The 10,133-nt window shown below is 36.8% G+C and overlaps 2 protein-coding genes across 3 annotated transcripts in view; one reads left to right on the top strand and one right to left on the bottom strand.

The window, feature by feature from the left end:
- Positions 1-606: 606 nt before the first annotated feature.
- Positions 607-6,959, top strand: LOC132110532 (1-acyl-sn-glycerol-3-phosphate acyltransferase delta-like). Its single transcript, XM_059517222.1, has 9 exons — positions 607-936; positions 2,806-3,017; positions 3,468-3,637; positions 3,792-3,953; positions 4,348-4,501; positions 4,687-4,789; positions 4,994-5,069; positions 5,337-5,535; positions 6,697-6,959. Exons 2-9 carry the CDS (start codon positions 2,840-2,842, stop codon positions 6,786-6,788), a joined length of 1,134 nt encoding a protein of 377 aa, XP_059373205.1. The 5' UTR covers positions 607-936; positions 2,806-2,839; the 3' UTR covers positions 6,789-6,959.
- Positions 6,960-6,988: 29 nt separating this feature from the next.
- LOC132110531 (mitogen-activated protein kinase kinase kinase 4-like) overlaps positions 6,989-10,133 on the bottom strand; it is a 29,447-nt gene continuing 26,302 nt past the window's right edge. For both annotated transcript variants that reach the window (XM_059517220.1, XM_059517221.1), the window contains 3 exons: positions 9,121-9,227; positions 8,581-8,760; positions 6,989-7,791 (listed from right to left, as the gene is read on the bottom strand). In XM_059517220.1, coding sequence (XP_059373203.1) covers positions 7,771-7,791; positions 8,581-8,760; positions 9,121-9,227 — 308 coding nt within the window. In that variant the 3' untranslated portion in view covers positions 6,989-7,770. The remainder of the gene's footprint in view (positions 7,792-8,580; positions 8,761-9,120; positions 9,228-10,133) is intronic.

Raw genomic sequence — 10,133 nt, 5'->3', positions numbered from 1 at the left:
TTCAAAATAATATTTTGATATCTTCTTTTGAGTCCTTAAGCATTTCCATCTACCATATGTGTTTCCAATTTGGATGCAACATGTGAAGGGTATTGTGAATCTGTAGCTTTTCCATCTACTATATATTCTACAGAATTGTTTATTTTGGGGTGAACTATCCCTTTAAGAACAGTCATTTATTCAAAAGACAAAAATGTTGTCATAGACAAATATAATGTGTTTCTCAGGGTTGCATCTCTGTACAAATATTTAAGTCAGCATTGTGCCTGAATACCAATTCTGTATTCAGCTTTTTGTTAGGAACAAAGAAAAGCATGTAAATTCTTTCTCTAATGCAAAGCAAACTAAGGTCGTGTAAAATGTATATCAACTAATATCCTATCAAAAGTTTCTCTCCCCAAGAAAACACGCCTTTCTATTTCTCTCACAGAAAAACAATGAGCTTCTTTACAACATTGTATCAACATTGTATTCTTTTGTCTCTGAAATAAAGCCCAGCCAAGCTCTTCTCATGCAGTAGAAGGCGCAATCGTTCTGAGAATTGGGTTTGTAGTACGCCCCACGTTTAAGGTGATGGTGTCCGAAAGTTGCCAGCGTGTTTCTGGCAGTTACGTTCATTTGCCGGTCGAAGTGAACACTGTCACTGAACAGTGTGAAGCAGCCTGTGTAAAGAAACCGAAGCAGCGTTGGCTTTGAACAGAGGAAATTACATAATGACCTGCTGAAGTCCCTGCCCACTTTCCAGTGCTCTTCGCGCAGCGTCTTTTTGCCGGGTGTGGTCTCATATTCCTCCACCCAACGCTGGAATCTCTCTCAGCCTGTCCTGGCCAACTTAAAACATCCTCCAGATTCATATCTCTCTCATGCGGTCTCTAATCATCTCCATATGATGAGACGGATGCTCTACTACTACCACTAACCGCGCCAGGGGAAAAGGTAACTGTTATTTGTGTCTTCTGATGGAAGATAAAGTCCCGTTCTTTGTATGCGATTTAACATGTGCACGAGACGAGTTTTGCTCGATGTTTTCAATGGCTGTCTGTTCACTCTTGATGTCCATGATGCCAAGGCAAACAAAACGAAACATTTAAGTGTAACACAAATAACCAGAAGAGAAAGATGTATCTGCTACTGTAACAAATATACTGTGAACTAACAGATTCTGTACTTTTGACAGTCAGTTACCTGCGGGTGAGTGTGAAGGTTAAACTGATAGTCCAAACAAGGCACACCCTGTAGTGTTAACTTAGTACAGATTAGTCGTTTCTCTCCATGTTTATGAATGTGTGTGTGTGTTTGTGTTTAAGTGAACGAATCGTTTTTGATTATTTCTACAGACCATCTCATATTTCTAGTTCTCTCGCTTTTGAAGCGACTGTTCTGGATGATTCGTGAACTGATTATAACACAAACCAATAGCTTTCGAGACCTGTTCTGAATGATCCTTTCATTGGTTGAACCTACTGAACGAACAGTAGTTCCCCTTCACTGGACACAGCATCTCATTCGTACAGGAGAAATCATTTATTTTCTATAATATTGTCTTATTAATTATATAAGGTTATTATGAAACGGGAGAGCTGCTTTCTGAATGCGTATGTTTCGATCAGCTTTGTTTTTCACGAATTCAGTATTTGATTCTTGTTGCCAGGTTCTTGCACAAGAGTAGCTACCTGCGGAAAGAGTCAAATAGGTGGACGACTCTGATTTGAGTAACTGAAATGAATCAAAATCCCCTCGACTACTGCAGATTTTACATTTTATCAACCTAGAAGTAATCTGTCTCATTTCTACACGCATGACTGCAAAAATTTGATTTATACTATTTGATTTAAAACAACTAAAGTTCACACTTTTTTTCTGTGACCACTAGCAGAGAGTGTGTAGACAACATTGCACCCTCACACTGAATGTGCTTATGCCAAAACACACAGTGGACACAGCCACACATGTAACACTGTGACATTTCTGTTTCAGCCTTTGCCCTGAGTGACTTTCACGTCTAAGAGCTGACAGCGATGATAGGGACAGGTCTCGTCTCGCTCTGTGCTAGCTATTGGTCTTAGTTCTTTCACAAACACTGCTTTTAAATGAACTATTTACTCATGAAAATAGCGTATGCCACAGAGTAATAAAAGAGCACATTCCTCGCCTGACCTGAAGTGGCTGGGTTGTCTAGCTCTTGATAGAAACAATACCATTCAAAGTTTTAACAACTCACAACACACTCAAAACTCAATTAGGGTTGGACTCATTGTCTTAATAATCCAGTCACACAGGTTCTTGAGTCAGAATGGACAACTTTTATGATGCTTTTTTTGTTTGTTTTGGTGTTTTATGGTCACTATGAACCCGAAAACTATTCAGAATCTCAAATTTTTTTTGTTCCACTTAAAATAACAGCTTATTGTTTTTGGAATAAAATCAAGGAGAATAATGAAACCATCTAAAGTTTTGGGTGAGCTATTCAGGATCACACAAAGAGCCTTAGGAAAATGTGGCAGTTTGTTAAACCACAGTGTATAAAGTTATAATAATTTTTTTTTTAACTATTAACCATTTTCACACATTCAAGTGGGTTGATGTGAAAAAGAGGAACGAAAAAAACAACAACCCTGAACTTTATTCCTCTTTGTTGCAACCATGCTATTTGAATATTGGCTCGGGTAGATTTTCATATTTCAAATACAGTTTTTTACATGTGCAACATATTTTGCGAGGTGCTTTGCATCTTTATTCATAACAACAGTCTTCTGCCTAATATGAAAGTTGTTTATATTTAACTTTTTTTTTCTCTCTCTGCAGAGGATTTAGTGGAGACAGTCAAGACTACATAAGGATGGGAATCCTTCAAGTATTGAAAACCCAGCTGCTGTGTCATCTCATTATCTGTTATGTGTTCCTAGTCAGTGGGTTTATTATCAATCTGCTCCAGCTTTGTACTCTACCACTGTGGCCCATTAACAAGCAACTTGCACGCAAGATCAACTGCAGATTGGGTTATTCCGTTTCTAGCCGTAAGTCCTGCAAGCTGTCACATGTGGGCTCAAATGTTCCAAAGAAAGATACTGTCATAACCAGCCATGATGCAACAAGCTTCCAGTGCTTACTGGGACTGACAAAGAAATACAGCATGTGACAAAATCACATAAAAATAGTAACAAAGTAAAAAGTGGTCAGTAATGCGTATCAGTGATGGAGATCATGATTATCATGTCTCCTGTTGCGTTGTGCCTTGATTTTATTGTGGGATGCACAAAACATAAAACCATTATTTCCTGTTTGAAAACCTCAGTGTCTCTCTGAGGGTAACAAAACAGGAAGTTGATATTTTTGAATATTGCAAATTTCTCTATTTACAAACAAAGTTGATGAACTTGTTGGACTACTCACATTCATGAATATGTAAATGCATTCTGCATTATATAGATCATAATTCAGAATGTATTTTTTGTTGTTTTGTTCAGAATTGGTGGCTTTGTTGGAGTGGTGGTCCGGGACAGAATGCACACTTTACACAGATCCAGAAAGCTATCCTTTCTATGGCAAAGAAAACGCCATTGTTGTCCTCAATCATAACTTTGAGATCGATTTTATGACCGGCTGGACCTTCTGTGAGAGATTTGGGGTTTTAGGGGTAAGATAAAAATACAGTTTCATACCAAAATGTAACTTTCCCACACCTTAACATGTGCGTGACTCTAAATTATTTTTAAAGACGCAATAGTGTCAGATTACAGATTATTTTGTTGTGCTCTCACGCATTTGTTTTTATCATATCTTGCTTTCAGAGCTCAAAGGTTTTGGCAAAAAAGGAACTTTCCTTTGTTCCTGTGATTGGCTGGATGTGGTACTTCCAGGAAATTGTCTTCTGCAAAAGAAAATGGGAAGAGGATCGCAAGACAGTAGTGCAAAGCCTGCGCAACCTTCATGATTACCCAGAAAACTTTTGGGTATATTTGTGAAATCTCATTGCACATTGTACTCTGGTGATTTTACTTGATTTCAGCATTCTCTTTTCCTTTATCTTAGACAAACAATTACTTAAAGGAATAGTTAACCTGTTCACCCAAAAATTAAAAAGAAAAATGTTCCCCAGCCCAAATGCTGTTATATTTTCTGTGGAACATAATAGGAGCTTTTCTGAAAAATATTCAGGCAGCCCTTTCCAAGTGATGACAGTTGGTCATCACTCCAAATGAGCACCATGAATCTAGTCCATCTGACTATTAACAAGTCAGTTATTGGGTAAACTGTTCCATTAACAAATAAACTATATCCCATATTTTACTAATCTTTTCTGTCCCCCTAGTGTGGTTGATGTAAATTTTTATGATGTGTCTGTAGTTCCTGTTGCACTGTGAAGGCACACGTTACACAGAAAAGAAGCACAAGATTAGTATGGAGGTGGCAGAGAAGAAAGGTCTTCCCAAACTCAAGTACCACCTTCTACCTCGGACCAAGGGCTTTTGTGTCACGGCCCAGAACCTCAGGGGAACGGGTGAGAGCTTCTTGGCCTTTAAGTAATGATACTGTCAATGCTTTCGTTGATCTTCCAGTGAGTTCAGGCAAATCACTCTGTTGACGTCTTTAAAATTGAATACTTAAAGTGAAAGATGATGTATTTTTGGCCAATGTAGCCTCTAAGAATTTGTCTCGCTGACTTGGTTTGTGTCTCCTCTGTAGTTACTGCTGTGTACGATTCTACACTTAATTTCAGAAACAACGAAATGCCAACTTTACTAGGAGTGCTCAATGGGAAAAAATACCATGCTGATTTATATGTGAGGTAAGAATGAAAGAAAAATCTTCTTCACATTGCCCTTTGGCAATATTTAACAGCCTGTTGTATATTAAATGATCTGTGATAATATCTGCTATAACAAAGGTCAATATGCAGTCTCCATAATGTTTTAGTTTAATGGCTTCCTCTATGAATGCGTTGTCAGCTGCAAGATCAAGATAAAACTTCATGGATTTCCTTGTTTGTTAGGCGGATTCCTCTGGACACAATCCCAGAGGATGAGACTGAATGCGCGGCCTGGCTTCACAAACTCTATCAGGAAAAAGTAAGTGCACTACCAGCCTTAAATGGAGGTGTTTTTGTGCCGGTCAGTGTCATTTTAGTATAGTATTATAGCATGTATTAATATTTTGAATTGTCTATTATTATTTTGTCTCTGATCTGGTCATCTTATTAGTATTTCGATTTAGTATTTTTTTTTTTCTTTTTAGTTTTTCCACTGGTGCTGGTATTACCATTTCACTTAGTATTAGTACATCAGTAGGTGGACAAATATGGGCATTAAGTAATTTTGTTGTGCCAACTCACACAGGATGAATTCCAAGAGCATTACAGAAAGACAGGACATTTTCCGGGTCCCATTACAAGTCCTCCGCGCCGACCTTGGGCCCTGCTGAACTGGCTCTTCTGGGTCTGTTTGCTGGTCTACCCTCTCTGCATGTTACTGCTCCAAATGCTGCTATCAGGATCCACCTTCACTGTCATCTGTACATGTGTCTTCTGTCTAGCAGGTACTTGGGATAAGGACAAGGGCATGGGGTGGTTATTTCTTATTGTAAGCTGATGTAACAAAAAGCAGAATAAGATTGCAGCAGATGATTTTTAGCCAATCTTTGTCTTCAAGCAACAAAGGAATTATATACTGCTGCTATTTTCCCCCAATCTGTTTCAAAAAATATAAAGGAGGCCAATTAGGTGCTATAGCTGTAAGTATATCAACCACTTCTATCTAGATTTACTGCATGCTGGTCAATTCATAAGCGCATGACACATTTGAATGAACTGAAAGTGCCTTTGAATATCATAGCATGTGAGAACAGGCTTAAAGATTCATTTCAGATGTAAGTTTCATCTAAACACTAAATGCACACAAAATAAACCTTGAACTACATGATTCAGATATACTAGAAGACCTCTTGCATCTACTAGATATTGCTTAAATAAATCTTTCATTTCAGTCTTTCACTTTCCCTTTACTTACTACAGGGTTCCCACACCTGTTGACCAAGGAATTTCAACGACTTATAATAACTCTGAAAAACTATTTTAGAAAATGAATTTATAGAGTAATATCTAATAGAAGATAGCCAAGCATAGCTATATCTATATTGTTCTAGCATTCACAAACTTCCATGACTTTTCCAAACTTCAGAAGTTAAAAATTCCCTGATATTTCTAGGTTTTCCATGTCCGTGGGAATCCTGTTTTTTTTTTTTTATTATTATGATCTAATGCAGTGGTTCTCAGCCTTTAAGATTCTTAACGCTCCCATTGTCCAACACAATATATAGGCTATTTTCAGTATTTCTGCTGTAATTATGACAGATCTTGTTTACATACTCTGATTTAAGTTTCAGGAACTATGTATTTTCTCAAAAACAATAGTTATTGAGAGAAGGAAATGACATTTTATAATTTAACAGTTTACATTGAGTTTAGATCGTTGTGCTTTTCAGAATTTTAGCTTAAAGAGATAATTTGATCATGTTTTTAATAATGAAATCTTCTGCTTTCAACCGCCCAGTCAACTCCCCTTCATGAGAACCACTGAACTAATGAATGAAAATATGAATCTGAGTGCTTGTAGCACTAGTTTAGTTATGAAGCATGCTAATGTGACTGGTTGTTGCGCTGTGACTGACACTTTTTGTTTTTTTTGCTTTTATTTTCAGTGTCCGTTGGTATCCGCTGGATGATTGGACAGACCGAGATTGACAAGGGTTCGAACTACGGGAATAAAGAGATGCAAATAAACAATAACTGAGACATCCACCAGGGCAAAACGATCATGCTACTTTACAGTCATGAGGGCATTTTCACAACGGGAACTACCATTAGCCAAGTCCAACTGCCGTCGTTAGTGAAATTTGAGGAAGTCGTGCTCATGCTGTTTTCAGAAAGAGTTGTTTAAATAATTTAAAATGCTTCTGCATTTTTTTTTTTTTAAAAGAGACAAGTAGGCCATTTAAAAAAAACTGTCCATTTATTCATATTCTTTTTTTAAATATTGCAAACACTGTTGGAGGAGCAGAGAACCAGCAGTTGATGCCCGTGTAAGAGCATGTTCGTCCACCCATCCGAGTGCAGCAGCAGCAGAAAGGCAGAGTCAGACTGGCCTCTTCCCTCTCATTGGTTGATTATGCTCTTATACACCCAGATGGTTAAAGGCACGCGATTGGCCAGCACAAGGCTGAGCCAACGCAGCACAACTACCTATAAGGCTTAAATATGACTTGTTAACAGTGGGCTCTGCAGCAAGGCAAACAAAAATACCATTTTAACAAAAATAAAAATACAATTAAAACCTTCTCTGAGACTTTCAGCCCCAGGTTTGTATGCTTTCTTCAGTGAACACTCATTGAAATTGTACATACAGTCAGTCAATGTCAAACTCCCTCCATCTCCCATTCTCTGAAGAGAACATCCCTTGAATTAATGTACTGTCTCCTAACGTATTCCCTGTGACTCGATCACCAACAAAGTGGCTATTAAACTTCAGCTTTACAATATACTTTATACACAGAAAAACCCTAACCCTATTCTTACAGTATGTACATAACACACTTGTCTGAACATTTCCATCCCATTTGCTCATGTTACTGTACATATAAGACTTTCCCCGCTTTTAACGTCGCAAGGGGCTCATGTCAAGTAGAGCGTGTCTGTTTTTCCTTCGTCCTCCCTCATGTCGTGTGAAGTAGTGCTAGCATTTATGTAAACATTAAAAGAATACACGTCTTTCCCCATCACTCTTCATCTGTGCAGACCTGCAATTAAAAAGACATGAGATTGAGGTGTTAGTGCCATTTCCATCAGCCAATCAGGAGACAGCATGTGATGGTCTACCTCACCCCTCTGTAATTAAATTAGCGATGCACCATAATTATAATTTGTTACCTAAACCGAAATTTAGGTTTTATTTATCCCAAAAAACTACATTTAAGTTTATTTAATAATTTGAGATTATTACGGTGCATCACTGACAAGAGTTATTTGATAATCAACTCACATGTAAAATTATAATTAAAGAAAGTTTTTATATCAGCTTTTTAATCTTTAGTTATATAATTGTTTCTACTTCAAAGTATCCGAGCACAAAGCTTACTGAGATTATTGGATGGTAGGCGCATTACAAATAATTTTTTTGTTACATTTTGTTCACATATTAAATGAAAGATTATTAAAATTAATGTCTGTTAAAAATGTAAAATCAATATTGTAAACCCAGCCGTATGGTCCACACAGTTTAATAATGATTTAGGCCTTCCAATATTCATGTTTGGCCAAATATTTCTATTTGGCAAATTTTAGAGCATCACTAAAAGAAGTCATTGCTGTAGTGCTCAAAGTGCAAATTGATTTGTGTAAGGGTCTGTTTCATGTGTTTTCAAGTGTGTAACATGTTGGTGGATGAACTACAAATGCTGGTTGGATCTAATTTGGGTAACAGATTGGAAATTTGGCAGAAAAACCAGCTCCTCATCTCCATCTTATGTGTGACCCTATGAATTAGCTGAAGGAAATAACTAGCTGTATGGGTGAGAGGGAGTTCATACTTTGACAAAGGGGTGGTCCAACAGAGCGCTGGCGGTCCAGCGCCGCTTCGGTTCACTCTCCAGGCAGTGATCCAGGAAGTCCTTCCCCTCTGTGCTCAGCTTTTCAGGAATGGGTGGCTTGTGGCCCATTCCCACTTTATACATGATCTGGAAGTTATGCTCATATTCGTGCCAAGGTCTCTGAATTAAGTAAACAGTATGGAACACAAGTTACTTGCAGTGGCATGATGTTTGTAGAATTTTTTTTTTTATAAAAATGGTCACTAAATGATGGTACTACAAGACGAATAAACTTTAAAACTGGTGAATATCCAAATTGTTTTGTTGTAATTGGTGGAAATTTGATTATTTACGCTTCAGGAAACCCTACCCAGCCGTACCGTAGACAAGCCCAGAACATTCCTTTTGATGTGGTGTTGAATGAACGCAGTGCGGATATGTTTTCACAACAGTACGCTATTTTCAAACCAGTTTGTGAATAGCGTGCACATAGGTAATTAAAGAATTAGACCAAACTCATGCACATAGACTAGGTTTTACCTTTCCAGTGACCATTTCTATGAGAACACAACCAAGGCTCCAGATATCAGCAGCACGACCATGACCTTCACCCTTTGCTCTAGTGATGACCTCAGGAGCCATGTATGCTAGAAATAAGAAAGAAAACAATGCTTTTTGTGATAATCATCACAATGCTATAGACACCAGACATTATGGAATTTAACTTTTTTTTATTTATTAGCTTTTATTTTTACAGTTTAAGTTGTAGTCAATTTATGTACTTTTGTATTTTTTCGTATCTATTCATCTTTATTTCAGTTGTAGTTTTAGTAATTATAGTACTTAATCTTTTATTTCCGTTAGTTGCCAAGGTATTTCTAGTTGTTGTTGTTTGCCTTTGGGCTTTTCATCTAATATTTTATTTTAGCTCAATTTCACTTAAAAAATATTTGGCAACACTTTAGAATATTGGTCCACTAGTTAATGTTAGTTAACTACTTTAACATGATCTAGGCAAGAACAATCCTTCTACAGCATTTATGCATTATTCAAATCAAAAGTTGTGCTTGTTAACATTAGTTAATGCACTGTGAATTATTATGAACTAACAATGAATAACTGGATTTTCATTAACTTAACGTTAACAAAGATTAATAACAGTACAGTAATACATGTATTGTTCATTGTTTGTTCATGTTAATTAATAAATTAACTAACAATAACTAATGGACCATTATTCTAAAGTGTTACCAAATATTTTTATTAGATTTAGTTAATAGTAACACTGATGCTAGAAGCTATATTTAACATTGAAATGTTATTTTATATATATGAAAATATAAAAAAATATATTTTAAACTTAAGCTACCATTTTTTTTAACATTTTTGATATTTATCAATACTGGTGATAAAAAAAAAAAAATTCAGTATTGCTCTCAGTATCCCTTTATTCGCTTCCTGTCCTAGCTTTTACCATTTTGAACGATGATGGAGATCTTGTGTAACTGGCACTTTATTGCCATCCTACATTTGTGGTATTCCTTAAAAGTCAC

This window comes from Carassius carassius, chromosome 30, assembly GCF_963082965.1.
Source record: "Carassius carassius chromosome 30, fCarCar2.1, whole genome shotgun sequence".
NCBI classification, from domain to species: domain Eukaryota; kingdom Metazoa; phylum Chordata; class Actinopteri; order Cypriniformes; family Cyprinidae; genus Carassius; species Carassius carassius.
This window is presented reverse-complemented; position numbering and strand designations above follow the sequence as displayed.